This window comes from Dipodomys merriami, unplaced genomic scaffold (genome assembly GCF_024711535.1).
Source record: "Dipodomys merriami isolate MVZ:Mamm:240054 unplaced genomic scaffold, mDipMer1.0.p SCAF_31, whole genome shotgun sequence".
NCBI classification, from domain to species: Eukaryota; Metazoa; Chordata; class Mammalia; order Rodentia; family Heteromyidae; genus Dipodomys; species Dipodomys merriami.
In genome coordinates this window covers 14,275,792-14,290,414 of record NW_027204604.1, presented here as the reverse complement: position 1 = coordinate 14,290,414, position 14,623 = coordinate 14,275,792, and the positions used below count along the sequence as shown (strand labels likewise).

Genomic DNA, 14,623 nt, shown 5'->3' with positions numbered 1-14,623 from the left:
GAGCTTCTTTTTGCTCAAGGCTAGCACTCTACCACTTAAGCCACAAGCCCCATTTCTGGCTTTTTCTGTGTATGTGGTACTGAGGAATCGAACCCAGGGCTTCATGCATGCTAGGCAAGCACTCTACCACTGAGCCACCTTCCCAGCCCTACTTATTTTTTGCTGTTTGTCCTGGGTCTCAGCCGGCTGGAATGGCAGATCAGTCTGCACCCTTGTGAACAGTGCTCAACGTTCAGGAAGTAGGGACTGCTTTGAAGGGGTTCTGCTTCCTAGACACACGGGGATGCCAGAACCTGTCCAGACAGGCAGGAAATCTGAGGCCCGAAGCTCCAGCTCCCAGCCGGACTGAGTTCAGTCACCTTCTCCTGGAGACACACTAGCTTCTTCCTCATTCCTGTCTCCCTGGGCTCTTCCCTGCCCCCCTGGCTGAACACCCAACATTGTTTTAGAAGAGTCAGGGTCGGGCACTTGCAGGAAGATTCAGCTTCTCACCCAGAGAAGAGTTAAGGGTGAGTGGGGAAGAATACAGATCAGAATTTCAAGAAACGACCCTAACCCACCAGTAGAAACAATGCTTGCGTAGCTGGCGCCTCACCCTGTGTGCACCCCTCTAGTGTTTCCAGAGTCCTCTCGTGGTTCTTTTCTCTTTTTATACATTCTTCTCAGGTGGTTTATCCAGCCCCCCCAAAGGCATTTCTGTAATGGCTCCCAAGCCCTTTGACCTAAGCCTGACTTCTCAGTGGCTAATACCATTCTTATTCTAAAGTAAACATACCTTCCACTCAAGTTTCCCAGGTAGAAACCTGGGAATCCCCAGCCCCCTCCCTTTTCCTGGCGACACAAGTCTTTAGTAAATCAATTATAGACTCAGAAATAATCAAGCCAGATCTGCTTCCTACAGAGATCCTGGCTTTCCACCCCTTTGCCCACTCACACTCCCACTACCTGGTTCCTGTGACTTTGCCGATTTCAAGTTCACTACCTGGTTCCTGTGACTTTGCCGATTTCAAGTTCTCCCTAAGAGCACCTCTTTTCTTTTCCTTTTTTTCCCTCCTTCTTTTTGGCAGGAGGGGACTGGAGTTTGAACTCTTACACTTGAAGTCATGCCTCTAGCCCTTTTTTCCTTAGCTCAGTGTTCAGATAGGGTCTCTCACTTTTGCTAGGTGGTGCTCTCAGCACAATCTTCTGCTCGCTATCTCCACGTGGCTGAGATGATTGGTTTGCGTCATCATGCCCCTCCTTCCCATTCCAATCCCTTCTAAAGGTTACCCAGATCAAAATCCTTCAGAATTGTAGTGGTTAATTTTATGTATCAACTTGAGTAAACCATAGAAACTGGATATTTGGTGAGTTCTTTTTAAGATGAGATTATTTATGCCAGTACAGGGGCTTGAACTCAGTGACTGGGTGCTATCCCTTAGCTTTAGATTTTTGGCTCAAAGCTAATGTTCTACCACTTGAGCTACACCAGCTTTTTGCAGGTTAAAGAGTCTGACTTTTCTACCTGGGCTGGTTTGAACTGTGATCCCTAGATCTCAGCCTCTTTTTTTTGTAAATATTTTTACTGTTATTATAAAGGGGATGTACAGAGGGGTTACAGTTACATAAGTCAGGTAAGGAATACGTTCCTTTTTGGACAATGTCACCCCTTCCCTCCCTCTCTCCCAATTTGTCCCCCTCATTCCCACCCACACGTTGTATAGTTCATTTTCAACATCATGCCAAAGTGATGACCACTGCTGCATTTGTTCACCTTTTGTCCCTCCATTTCTGTGACTTTCTTACCCTCCCCAAAGCAGATAAATGAATAAACAAGACAAAAAGAAGAGAAAATAAAAACAACAAAGAAAAAAGCTTGCTTCCATTTCCAGGAGTGTTTGTTTCAATAAATACTATTTTAGATGATCAGAGGCACATAGGCAGGGTACCTTTGTGACCCTGAGGGTATCCTCTTTTGGTCTCACCGTGTGTGAATGCCTAGACTCCTGTAGAATGTATGGTGTCCCAGGGAATTGCAGATCTAGCTTTCACATGAGAGAAAGCATGCACCTTTTGTCTCCTGAGTCGCTAGGATTACAGCTGGAGCCACTAGCTGCTGACATAGCTGACATGGCTTCTTCAGTAAAGCAAACTGCCCACCGTGGGTGGGTGGGCCTCGTCTGAGCAGCTATAGAGCTTTGAGGAACAAAGGCTGACCTCCCTGGGCTTAGAAGGAATCTTGCCAGCCCTTGCAGGCAAGATTGACAGCGGCCATCAATGTCCTGGACATCTGCTGCTTCTGCAGCTTTGACACTTCATGGGTCAGAATCTTCACTCCCCACCCCCAACCTTGGGTTCTTGAGGAAAGCTCTGACTAGTTCACGTAGCTTCTGTGCCATTGCAAAATAAACGTGTGAAGTTCTTAGCGAGCCCTCCAGACTGGGTCAGCTCTGTTCCACGGGCGCCTTTATACCCATTAGAAAAAGGCACCTGCCCTGGGCAAATGCGGATCTGGGCCAGAGCCAGCAGGATGAGTGTGGCGGAGTGGAGCCGCTTCCCAGGCTGCACAACCCGGACACCCTGCAGGGAGTTTCCCGCTGCTGTTTGGTGGTGGCCGTGGGCTGGAACTCGGGGCCTGGGCGCTGTGCCTCAGCTCTAATCGCTCTCCCACTTGGAGCCACAGCGCCACTTCCAGTTTTCTGGTGGTTCATGGGGGATCAGAGTCTCCCGGACTTGGCTGCCCCGGGCTGGCTTTGAACCCGTGATCCTCAGATCTCAGCCTTCTGAGCAGCTGGGATGACAGGCGCGCGCCACCGGCGCCGGGCTGGCAGCGCACCCTCCCCTCCACAGCGCTCCCTGCGCCTCCCCAGCCGCAGGAGCCCGGCAGCCCCGGTGAGCCCGGGAGGACCGGGCTGGGCCTGGGCGGGCGGGCGCCCCCCGCCCCCGGCTCCCACCTTCCCCCACCCGGGGTCTCGGGGAATGCAATCGGCCCCGGCCGGCGGAGAGCGCGGGAGGACCGAGCCGGGCGGCCTCCTCCCGGCCGGGCGGACGCGCGAACCCCCGGCCCGGGGCGGGGGGGGGGGACCCCGAAACCGGGGGGCGGGGTGGGGGAGGGACCCGGCCCGGAGCGGCGGCTCCCTCCGGACCCGCACCCCGCGGGCTCCCCCGCCCCGCGCCGGGCCCCGCCCCGCGCCCGCCCCCCCCGCCCCCGCCGCGGGGCCGCGCCGGCGTCGCCCCCCTCTCCCCGCGGGGCCTTGGTACGCCCCGGGGGACAGATGTCCCGGGGTCTTTAACCGCGTGGGATGCGGCGAATGCCCGAGTTCCAGGAGCGGCCTCCGGGGAGCGGGGCCCGGGGGGCGCCCCCGGGGGCCGCACGGTGGCCGGCACGCGCGGATCCCGGGGCCGCGGGCCGGGCGCGGGGGGCGCGGGGGCGGCCGGGGGGCGCCGGAGCCCCGCGGGACAGGTAAGGCGGGAAGCCGGGGCGCGCGCGCGCGGGAGGCCGGGGACGGCGGGGCGGGGGCCGGTCGCGCCCCGAAACCCTCCTCGTCCTCAGCGGAGAGGGTCTTCCTCGGGGATCCCCCCCCCCCCGCATGCACGCGTCCCCGCGCCTGCCGAGCGCCTGGCCAGGTTCCGGGGGGCCTGGAAACAGCCAAACAAAAGGAGCAAAAGTCTGCGACCCGCCGGGGAGTGGAGGGCGCCGTGGGGGAGGGGAGCGGTGGACCGGACAAAGGGGGCTTTCTACCCAAAGCCCTGGGGTCTGATCGCAGGGTTCGCTGGAGACCCCCCCCCGTCCCAGCGCACCTCACCGGGGCCGGCGGGGCACCTTTCCCCGGGGCAGGGAGGACAGGGCAGGAAGAACGGTTATGGGGCGCCCTCCCCAGCCCTCTGGCCTTTAAGGGTCCCTGGCTGCTGACTCCCTCCGTCCTGTTCCACGGCTACTTCAGCTGCCACCGCGCATTCGCTCCTCCGTTGAGTAACGCCGGGGGTGTCTTTGCGGGTACTCTTGGGGGGCAGGCCCGGCAGGCAGGGCCGAGGCTGGGTCCGGACCACTTGGGCTTTTAGGCATGTCAGGATAACCTTAAGGAGGTCCTTGAGGGGAGGTGGAGTTGACTGGCCCGTGGAAGAGTTTTCTGTTTCGGGTCGCTGCCTGCCTTCGGAAATGAACTCGCTGACCAGGGTATTTGCTGTAATTTGGGGGGTTGGAGCGGGGGCTTGGTGGTGGGGTCTGGGTTGGGGGGCAGGAATGCTGTGGAGTTCCCAGGTTCCTAGGCTCGGGCGGAGTCCCAGATTCCAGACTGGCACTCTGGAGTTGTGCAAGCTCATGCCTTCTGGGTGTTTGGAGTTGTGAGCCTGAACAATCAGATCCAACTGGGACACCCCCCCCCAACACACACACCATACACACACCTTTCATGGAGGGAGACTTGAGTCTGCAGCTTCATTCCACATGCCCTGGGAAATGCTGGGTGTGAGTTTGTAAAGAGTCTTACAGAAAAATTCCCAAGGATCAGTGTGAACAGGTTGTTAAGTTTGTGTGCGTGCGTGCATGTGCGTGTGTGTGTGTGTGTGTGTGTGTGCATGCATGCACTGGTCCTAGGACTTTAACTCAGGGCCTGGGTGCTATCCCTGAGCATTTTACTAAAGACAAATGTTGTACCACATGAATCAGCTCTGTTTCAGAATTTTTAGTAGTTCATTGGAGATCAAGAGTCTCTTGGACTTTTACTGCCCAGGCTGGCTTTGAACTGCAATCTTCATTCAGGACTCACCCTCCTGAGTAGCTAGGATTACAGGTGTAAATCTGGATGCTGATGTTCATAGAAGCCGATGCACTGGACTTAAGCAAGAGCTTTGTTACCAGGCTCAACCTGAAGGAGGCCAGGAGCTAGCCAGCGGAATGAATGCGCCAGGTTGCTTCTCTGCTCAGTTGTAGGGGAGAATTATAGGGAGGAGGCAGGAGACCCCGCTTGGCTGGGCTTGCGTCTTTGGGGGACAGTTCTGTGCTTGGGGGATCCCGCGCTTGTGACATCACTGACCCAGCTCTGGCGTCTGCCAGCGTCCATTCTTGAAAAGCTGGTTCCAAACAGCAGAACCATTAGCGAAAGATCTAGAGGGCAGCTTCAGGAATTTATGTCCCGGAGTGTACAAGCTTTAAGTCCATTTCATTTAAGTCTCTTCCCCTGGATGCAGATGGTGTGGTGGGGGGAGGGGGATCCCAAGGGGAGAGTTCTTAACTGGGTTCACTGCAACCTAGGTATCTGTGGCTAGAATGTGGCGGGTTATAAATGTAGTGTGGGGTGGGCATCTACAACTTCATTATTTTTATCACGGCTTCAACCGAAGTTTAGCATCGTCTTAGGTTAGGAAGACCCGAAAACAGAGGCGTGGACCGAGCCTGTGCTTACCCGTGAGCAGAGTTCAGTTCCCAACCCCATAGCCATTGCTGCAGCTCTGTGGACATGGTGTGTCTGCTCCCAGGAAGTGGCGTGCTGCCGGGGCCTCTGCCATGCAAATAAACTGTTATAGATGTTCTGACGTTAGGATTTGATTCCAATATGTTGAGTTCTCTTAGTGATTCTCTTTATTTAATGCATTAAGATGATAGTGTCCAGCCACACGTTGATTCTAGAAGCTTCCCCAGCCCTCCCAGGTTGCAGCTGGGGGATGGGCAAAGGCTGCTTACTTGTGGAGTCAACTCCTCTCTGTTTGACTTGGAAGAAAGCAAACCTGTCGGGGGATGGGAAGGTCTTGCTGCGAGGTGGAGGGTAGGGGGAAGGGAAGGGCTTGGCGGCCCACAGAGCATGCTCCCATCGTGGGGACGGACTGTCCCCTGTGAAGGCCCCTCTCCCTGGCCTGGGGACAGGAGGAGATGGTCAGGAGTCTGGGGCTAACATTGTTTGGAAAAGGGATGTGTAGAGGAAGGTGAAGGTGTGTGTGTTTGTGTATGTCGGAGGATTGGGGTGCTGGCAAGGGGGAGGTGGCAGACTGTGACCCTCAGATGTTTGATGAGGGCAAACCTCCCTTGCCATCCCTACGTTGGCTTTCTTGCTCTCAGCTGGCGCTCTGCCATACCTCCAGACCAGCTGTTTGCTGGTTAATAGGAGGTGGAATCTCATGGACTTTTCTGTCTGGGCTGTCTTTGGATTATGATCCTTTAGGGTCTCTACCACCAGGTGTGAGACACTGGTGACTCGCTGGGAAGGGGGGTTTTAGGGGGAGGGAGTAGATGGCGTGGTGGGAGATGGGGGGTGAGATGAACACTGAGGGTACCACCTTAGTCCGCACCATCTCCACATGTCTGTCGTCCAGCCACCCTTAGCTGTGTTTCCTCTGGTGTAACTGGCTGGGTTCCAAACAGGTTTCCCAGTGCTTTAGGGTCATGGGAGGTTGGCCTAGAGGTGCGTGTGTGCGTGCTTGTGTATGTGTGTGTGTGCTTGTGTGTGTGTGTGTGTGCTTGTGTGTGTGTGTGTGTGTGTGTGTGTGTGTGTAGGGGACAATTTCCTGGTGGTGGATGGCAACTTCTTTTCTTCTTCCTTCCCTCCTTCCTTCCTCTTCCCTCCCTCCTTCCCTCTCTTTTCTCTCTCTTTCTTTCTTTTTCCTTCTTTCTTTCTTGTCTGTTTCTATAGACAGCATCTTTTGTTGCCCTGGCTGGTCCTGAACTCCTGGCCTCCCGTGTGAGTCACTGGGACTACAGAGGTATGCCACTGCCCCCTGCCTCAACCTGAGGTTCTTAAAAACCCTGATCTGTGACCCACCAAACTCAGGTGGCCTCAGTTTCTCTCTGGGGTGGGGTGGGCCCCAGTGACCTTCTCTGACAGTAAGCTTTCTATTTGGGGTGCCCCCTCCTCCTCGGTTTCTGGGCGGGAGAGCAGCATACAGGAAGGCCCACAGAGCCCAGCAAGACAGGAAGACTTCAAGGTCCCTTACCAGCAGCACACGGCACCAGGGGCCCTGGAGGCCTGACCCCTTGGCCTCTTGGCATTCCTTCTTGGGGAGCCCCTTCCCGGGGCTCCCCTCAGGCAGGGGAAGCGCGGAGGCCCCAGAGCTGCCTGGCGGTCACAGCCAAGCTGCAGGATTCGTTCAGGGAAGGACTTGCTCACCTGCCCCTCCCCTCTGACTCAAGTCATAACAAGTAACCTGGTTCCCCTGGCCTGGCAGCCTGGGAGGGACTGCAGGCGGGCGGGCGGGGCGGGAGGGACGGGAGGGCTGGCCAGAGGGGTGGCCAGCAGCCCGCACCGAGCTGGGGCGGGCTCAGAGCGCTGAACACAAGGTGGCGGGCCGGAGGCTTGAGAGCCCCTGGGGCCACATGAGCGGCCCTTCCCCTTGTTGACCCCGGAGCAGCGGGGGCGCTGGAGGGAAGCCCAGACGCAGGTGAGGGCCGGACAGGGTGGAGCTGGTCCTGGGGCCTCGGCAGACCAGCCTGACCCTCCGACGGGGAGTTTGGGCAGTGGCTGGGGGCAGGGGTGCTGGGTTGGGACCAGGAGCTTGTCCCTGTGGTCAGGTCTCAATCTGGTAGAGAAAAGGTTAGTGGAGATGATGAGCTGGGACTGGGGAGAAGCTGGTTTTGAGGGAGGGGGGGGGCCTTTGCAACGGGATGTCCACTTGGTCTCTACCTTTTCCTGGGGACACTGTGGGGTTATGGTGGGGTGCTTCTTGGGGCTCAGGGCTGGGACTCCAGAGTTGGGCCGGATGCCGGGTGTCACCTGAACTTCCTTTAACTTCCTGCACCTAGCACTCCCGCCCTCCGGAGGGGGGTGGGGCAGATGCCCATCTTCTGGAGCCGGGAGGGGAGGGGGTCTGCTTTGGCTGTGGGGGAGGGTCTCAGCAGGGCATGGCTCAGAATCACGCCGAGGAGCTGGGAGGGGCTGTAGGCCCAGTTTAATCTCCACTGTGCATCTGGAAAATGGAGGATCCGGAGGCTGGGAGACTTCCCTGAGGGGATCCGGGCAGTAACCTTGAGTCTCTGCTCTTTGACCAGCCTGGAATAGCAGCCTCCAGGTGCGAGCAGTAAGGTGCAGAGTGGACTGAGTGGACCGAGAGCCCCGTGAATGGCAGCGCCTCCCTCTTGGTCCTACTTAGCTGCCATCCTCTAGGAGTCCCCGAGCGGGACTGAGTCCCCCCCCCTTTCAAAAGCAACTCCTTCTTGGTTAATAATTAATTAGCAAGTGGGACTAATTAATGGCTTCCCCTCCCACACCACCTCCTTCCTTTGTCTGAAGAGAGAGGCTCCGTGTACCTGCGGGGACCCTGCCTGGGTAGGGTGTTGGTCTCGCTTCCTGCCACAGGCTGAGCCCTTAGTTTCTGGGGACAGTGGGAGGAAGGTTGAGCTGCCTGCTCCCCTATCCTAACAAGGATGAGACTGGGACCAACAGTCACCCCAACTTCCCTGGGGCTTCCAGACTCAATGGCCAATTTGTCTTCTGATATGCTTATAAAGACCCCACAGGTACTTTTTAAAAAAACTAATGTGCTGTGCATTTCCTACAATTCCTTGGCGAATCTGAGATTCAGAAGTGCAAAGTCCAGGCAGGTTCCAGGGCTGTGGTTGTGATGGTTGCTGCCCGCTTCCTTGATCAGCTGCCACCTGGGCGCTGTGAAATCTCTCCGCTGCGGTGGAGGTGAAGACAGCATTGGAGACCCGGCCCGTATCTCGTCGCCTCCTCCTGGCTTTGCTTTCCCAGGCTCCGCACAGGGATGGAGCCCATCTCCCCAGCCTGGGCCCTGAGCTGGGGCGGGGGGGAGTAGGATAAGTCCCAGACAGAAACTCAGAAGGACTTTTGGACTCTTGCTCAATGGGCTGACTCAGTGAGGAGGTGGCCGCCTGGGTTCCACCCTCCTGCCTGCCTCCCTCCCTCCCTCCCTCCCTCCCTCCCTCCCGGGGCTCCAGGCTGCAGCTGCCAGCCCTGGCCAGCTGGGACCCCAACCAGGGGTGTGGGTTTGGTGAGGAGAGAAGAGGCGGGCACAGGTGTTGTTTGGCTGGGCAGGCGCACAGCTGGGATGGTGCCCACACCACCGAGTGCTGCCCAGAAGACCCAAGGGAGGCAGAGGAGGGGCCGGCCCTCCGACCCTGGCAGTTTCTGCTTCATCCCTGTCTTCACCTCCAACCTCCACAGTCTTGACGGTCGCCCTGCCCACCCCATCCTCCTGGGCTGTGGGGTTTAAGGGATCCAGGCTGATTCTCTCTGAGCTAGCAAGGAAGTCATTCCAGGGCTCTGGCTTTGGGATAAGTCTCTGGTGTGGAGTGGCTTCAGGGAGCAAAGTGACCCGAGCCTTGGGCATCCTAGACCAGCCTTGGACCCCGGCATGCCCACCAACTTCAACAACTTCTGCTTCCTTCTCCCCCTTCCCTTTTCTTCCCTTCCCTCCCCCCTCCCTCTTCCTCCTCCTCCTCCTCCTCCTCTCTCCTCTCCTCTCCTTCTCCTCCTCCTTCTTCCTTGTGCTGGTACTGAGGCTTGAACTCAGGACCTCTTGTTCTTACCTGGCTTTTTCACTCAAGGCTGGTGCTTGAACCAAACCTCCACTTACTGCTTTTTAGTGGTTAATTGGAGATAGGACTTTCCCCTCGATCCTCCGACCTCAGCCTCCTGAGTACCCAGGACTAGGGATGTGGCTGTGCTCCCCGCACTCCGTGAGGACATCTCCCCCTCATTCCTCTCCTCCCGCTCTGTCCCCACTCCCCTTCCTTGTCCCTCCCTTGGTCCTTGTCCTTTCCTCTCAGTGACTTTGCCGCCACAGTCCCACCTCTCTCCTGGAGGCCTCACTCAGGAGCCCAGAGCGAGGCTCGCCCCGCCCCTTGGCAGCCCCTCATTGCACACAGCCTGTGCGCACACCTCCATCCCCAAGCCTCTGTCTCTCAACTGCGTGTGGGATCTGTGGGGCTTGCTGGGAGCTCTTTGGTTATTGTTCTCTATTCTCCTTAAAGCTGGGGGAACAGCAGGCCCTCTTCACATCCTGGCCCCTGCTGGGACCTGTGCTGCCCCTCCCGCCCCTGTGCCCCCTCCTCCCAGAAATCCACCATGGAGACTAAGGATGAGGTCAGCGACACGGACAGTGGCATCATCCTGCAGTCTGGTGAGTGGGTCTGGAAAACCCCTAGCCCCAGCCCTGACTCCTGCGTGAGTCCCCAGGCCCCAGGCCTGCCAGGCTGAGACTCTTCAGGCCAGAAGGGAGGGGAGAGAGCACGCTGGGGAAGGGGGAGGTTGCAGGGATGCAGCAAAGTGCTCTCCCTGGAGAGGAGCCTGGGGTCTAGTCTGGCCTAGATTTTTTTTTTTCTTTGCCAGTCCTGGGGCTTGAACTCAGGGCCTGGGTACTGTCCCTAAGCTTCTTTTGCTCAAGGCTGGCACTCTACCACTTGAGCCACAATGCCACTTCCGGCTTTTTCTGTGTATGTGGTACTAAGGAATTGAACTCAGGGCCTCACACATGCTAGGCAAGCACTCTACCACTGAGCCACCTTCCCAGCCCCTGGCCTAGTTTTGACAGGATAGGAGAGGTGTGCGTGCGTGCGTGTGTGCGTGCATGTGTGTGTGTGTGTGTAAGTGTAAGGAAGAGGAAGAAAAGGGGGTAAGAGAGGGGAGAGAAGAGACCCAGCAGTTGTGACCATGGATCCTGTCGCCGGCCGCAGGTCCCCTGGTGCGGGAGCCCTGCCTTTGAGCTGTGATGCAGCGCCCTGCACGGCCGGGAGACTGTGTTTTGTGGTTATGACACAGGCCGCGGCAGCTAGCTTGTAATTTGTGGGCAGGCATTAAAGACTTAGCAAGGAGTGGTCAACAAAGCATGTAAGAGAACCGCCTACCTCAGTGTCCCTGAGCGGGGCCCTTTCCCCTCGCACAGGCCCGGACAGCCCCGTCTCCCAGACCAAGGAGCTGACCCACGCGGTGCGCAAGCAGCAGAGGGCCCTGGAGGCGCGGCTGGAGGCCTGCCTGGAGGAGCTGCGGAGGCTCTGCCTGCGAGAGGCGGTGAGGACTGGGCCGGGCCCCCAATGGGGCTGCTCTCCCGGGAGCTGGATCTGGGGGTGTCAGAGCCCAGTGTGTGTGTGTGGTTCCCAGGTAGCCCTAGTCTTGAATGGTTCTGGAAAATCAGACTGAGGTCTGGACCCAGAGCCCCTCTGATGCAGTGTCCAGCCTGGGCCCCGGGGGGGAGGGGAGTGAGTGGGGGGCACGGAGAAGAACGGGCCCGAGGGGCTGCAGACGGGAGGGCGTGTGCACAGGGTGCCCCAAGTTTTGGAGGGCGGGGTGAGGTATGAAGGATGTGGCAGGGGCACTGGTGGCTCAGCCGTCCCCAGCACATGTGATTTGGGGGTCACTAGATGAACCTCCCAGGGTTGGCAAGGGCTAGGTAAGTGACGAGGGGCTCGTGTTGACCCCCTCCCTGCCCCCCTCCTCCGCAGGAGCTGACGGGCACCTTGCCGGAAGAGTACCCCCTCAAGCCGGGAGAAAAGCCCCCCAAGGTGCGCCGCAGGATCGGAGCCGCTTACAGGCTGGATGAGTGGGCCTTGCGCCGAGAGGTGAGGAGCTTCGACCGGTCCCTCGGTCCCCAGGGGCATGGGCGAGGGTCAGCCCTGTGGTGGTCCAGGGCACCCCCTTGGGTAGTCCAGCTGGTAGGCAGTTGCCTGTCTGTCCAGGTAGGTCACTCGGACCCCAGGGCTGCCTGCCCTGCATCTCAGCCCGGCTTGGCTGGCCCCGGGTGAGCATAGCCCGGCCTGCCTGACCCTCTGAGGACAGGGGAGTGTCCCTCATGGCCCCCTCCCAGCCCGGCTCCGCGGGCAGCTCAGGGGAGGGCTCACGGTGCCTGATAGCTTCTCATGGGGACCAATGGGCTCTGGACCCCTCCCAGTGCCCCGCCCTCTGCGCCCCCCTGCAGGTGCAGGCTGGGGGGGGGCGAGCTGCTGCTGCGCCCGGCCTCCCATCACATGCCCATCCCGTTCCCCTAGGACCCCCAGAGCGGCCTGGAGCGCCAGCTGGCCCTGCAGCTGCAGATCACCGAGGCGGCGCGGAGGCTGAGCTCCGAGGACAACCTCAGCCGGCAGGCGCGGCGGCAGCGCAAGCACGCGGCGCTGCAGGAGGAGAAGAAGCTGCGCGAGCTGCAGCGCTGCCTGGGAGAGCGCAGGCGCAGCAGTGAGCCCCCGCCCGCCACGCTGGGCCGAGGTGAGCGTGCGTGTGGGGGGGGGCGTGCGGGCGTGCGTTCGTGCGGGCGTGCGTGCGGGCGGGCGGGCGGGCGGGGACCGGCCGCGGCTGGTGTGCTGGTGGCATCGGCGCATCGGCACCCGGTTAGCACCACCTGCGCGCCTGCCACTCTGTCTGAGGCTTCCTATCAGCTCCAGCTGGCCACAGCTGGCTTCTTGGGGCCCCCTGGACCCCCTGCTTGCCCTCTTGCCTTCCTTCATGGGAGACCATCTTCTCCTCGCCTTAGACACCCTTCTTCCTCCTCCTTCACTCGCCTTCAAAAAGTCAGGGCACTGGTGGCTCACACCTGTCATCCTAGCTACTGAGGAGGCTGATAGCTGAGGATTGTGGTTCAAAGGCAGCCTGGACAGGAAAGTTTGTGAGACTCTTATCTGCAATAAACTACTCAGAAAACCGGAGGGGCGCTGTGGCTCAAGTGGTAGAGCGCTAGCCTTGAGCTGAAGAGCTGAGGGACAGCACCCAGGCCCAGAGTTCAAGCCCCACGACTGACAAAAAAAAAGCCAGAACTGGAGGTGTAGCTCAAGTGGTAGAGTGCCAACCTTGAATAAAAGGCTAAGGGATAGAGCTCTGGCCCTGAGTTCAAGCCTTAATATACACACACACACACACACACACACACACACACACAGCTTCTGGCCCTGAGTTCAAGCCTTAATACACACACACACACACACACACACACACACACACACACACACACACACACACACACACACACACACACACACACACACACACACACACACACACACACACACACACAGCTTCCCTGACAGAAGGCATGTTCTAGGCTGACTCGAAGCTTGATCCTGGGGTTGATTGGGCCTCTCTGGTCAGGGTGGACTCCATGAGGTAGCACACCTTCCCCTGGCGGGCACAGGCACCCATCCTCGCTGTGTGCAGCTGATCACCGACTCCCCGTGGAGCTTGCTAGATGGAGTCTAGCCTCTTTGATTGGCGCTACCATCACAATCCCTTCTGTACCTGCATGTGCCCATGTCGTGTGACCTTCCTTCCTCTGTGCTCTACTTTATGGTACTTGTGGCCCTGCTCAGGAGACCTGTGGCTCTGTGGCAGTGAGTGCATTGGAAGTCACCACCTGACTTCAGTGTGTCTAGGCTGGGTTCATCTACTAGCAGGTGATGTTGAGGCCTGAACTAGATTGGGTTTGTTTGTGTGTAGTGGTGGTGGTACTAGGGCTTGGACTCAGGGTTTGGTGTTCTCCCTTAGCTTTTTAGCTCAAGGCTAGTGCTGAACCACTTGGACCACATCTCCACTTCTGACTTTTTCTTGGTTAATTGGAGATAAGAGTCTCAAAAACTTTTCTGCCAAGGCTGACTTTGAACCATGATCCTCAGATCTCAGCCTCCTGAGAAGCTAAGATTACAGGCATGAGCCACCAGTACCCAGTGTCTTTCTTTGCCTCCACCCAAATCCAGCTTGTCAGGTTAAGACTTGCGGCCTTCATTCCTCCATTCCAGTGCCCACCACCCTGAGCCTGGGGCTCAGCCTTGCTCTAAGTCTCTCCTGGGTCCCCGGCTGTATGGAGCCTGACAGACAGAGGCCCAGGGCAGAGCGGACCAGAGGCCTCGGCTCAGCTTGGAGAACAGGGCTGCCCTGTGGCCTGTGAGCTCGGCTTCCTGCCTGTCTGCCAGAGGCTCCTCTTGTCCTCCTGTCCATGTCCCCCAGGCAGGCGGTTTCCCCAGCGCCTGCTCTCATCTGTGCGCTCTGTATTTGGGTAAGGAGTGTGTGACCAGACCCAGCTAGGCCAACCAAGCAGCCGTCAGGAGTAGATGGCAGAAAAGCCACTGGGCTGCCCCAGGGCCAGGTGGCCATTGGCTCTAGCCTGAAGGGAAAAGGTGTCTCCACCCCTCCTCCATTCCCCACAGACCCTCAGCAAGGGCCCTTCCCTTGGAAGGCCGCGGCTGACCAGCTTGCCCCGTGCTTGGAGGAAGCCATCCCAGGTGGTCACAGCCCCTCCTGTCTCCCCCCCCCCCCCCGCCAGCCCCCCAGCTACACTGTCAGCAGCTCTTCTTGCCCTTGGCTGCTGTGGTTGCTGAGAGCTTCTGCCCCGACAGGCTGGTGAGGGGATGTCACTCTGCTGCCACTATTGTGATCAATGACATTCTTTGTTGGGAATGGGCTGCAGGCCAGGACACGCCTAGGACTCTGGTTTAACCCAGTGAGGGAAGGCGGGAGGCTGAGGTTCTTGGAGGGGCTCAGCCCAGGAGAAGACAGACGGCTACGTGCAGGTCTGAGGCTCACACCGGCTGCTGGCTTACCTGGCTCCCTGATTGCTAGCTTCTGGCCCTGTTCTCTTCTGGGTCCTGGGTTCAAATGCCCTGGCTTGGGAGCTCAGAGCTAGAAGTTCCAGACAAGTAATTCCTGTTTTGTGGCTCCTCTGCCCAGCTAGACGCACCTAGAAGGAAGAAGTGGAGAAGGCTTAATAATTAGCTAGA

The 14,623-nt window shown here is 58.4% G+C and overlaps 1 protein-coding gene across 5 annotated transcripts in view; it reads left to right on the top strand.

The window, feature by feature from the left end:
* Window positions 1-2,811: 2,811 nt before the first annotated feature.
* Window positions 2,812-14,623, top strand: part of Inava (innate immunity activator) — a 21,590-nt gene continuing 9,778 nt past the window's right edge. For 2 of the 5 annotated variants that reach the window (XM_070041862.1, XM_070041858.1), the window contains exons 1-5: window positions 7,250-7,350; window positions 9,902-10,050; window positions 10,813-10,937; window positions 11,369-11,485; window positions 11,912-12,125. In XM_070041862.1, the coding sequence (XP_069897963.1) occupies window positions 9,996-10,050; window positions 10,813-10,937; window positions 11,369-11,485; window positions 11,912-12,125 (511 nt within the window). In that variant the 5' untranslated portion in view covers window positions 7,250-7,350; window positions 9,902-9,995. Of the gene's footprint in view, window positions 2,872-6,603; window positions 6,676-7,249; window positions 7,351-9,901; window positions 10,051-10,812; window positions 10,938-11,368; window positions 11,486-11,911; window positions 12,126-14,623 lie in introns of those variants that run through there. The other 3 variants (XM_070041863.1, XM_070041859.1, XM_070041860.1) reach the window with 3 other exon arrangements.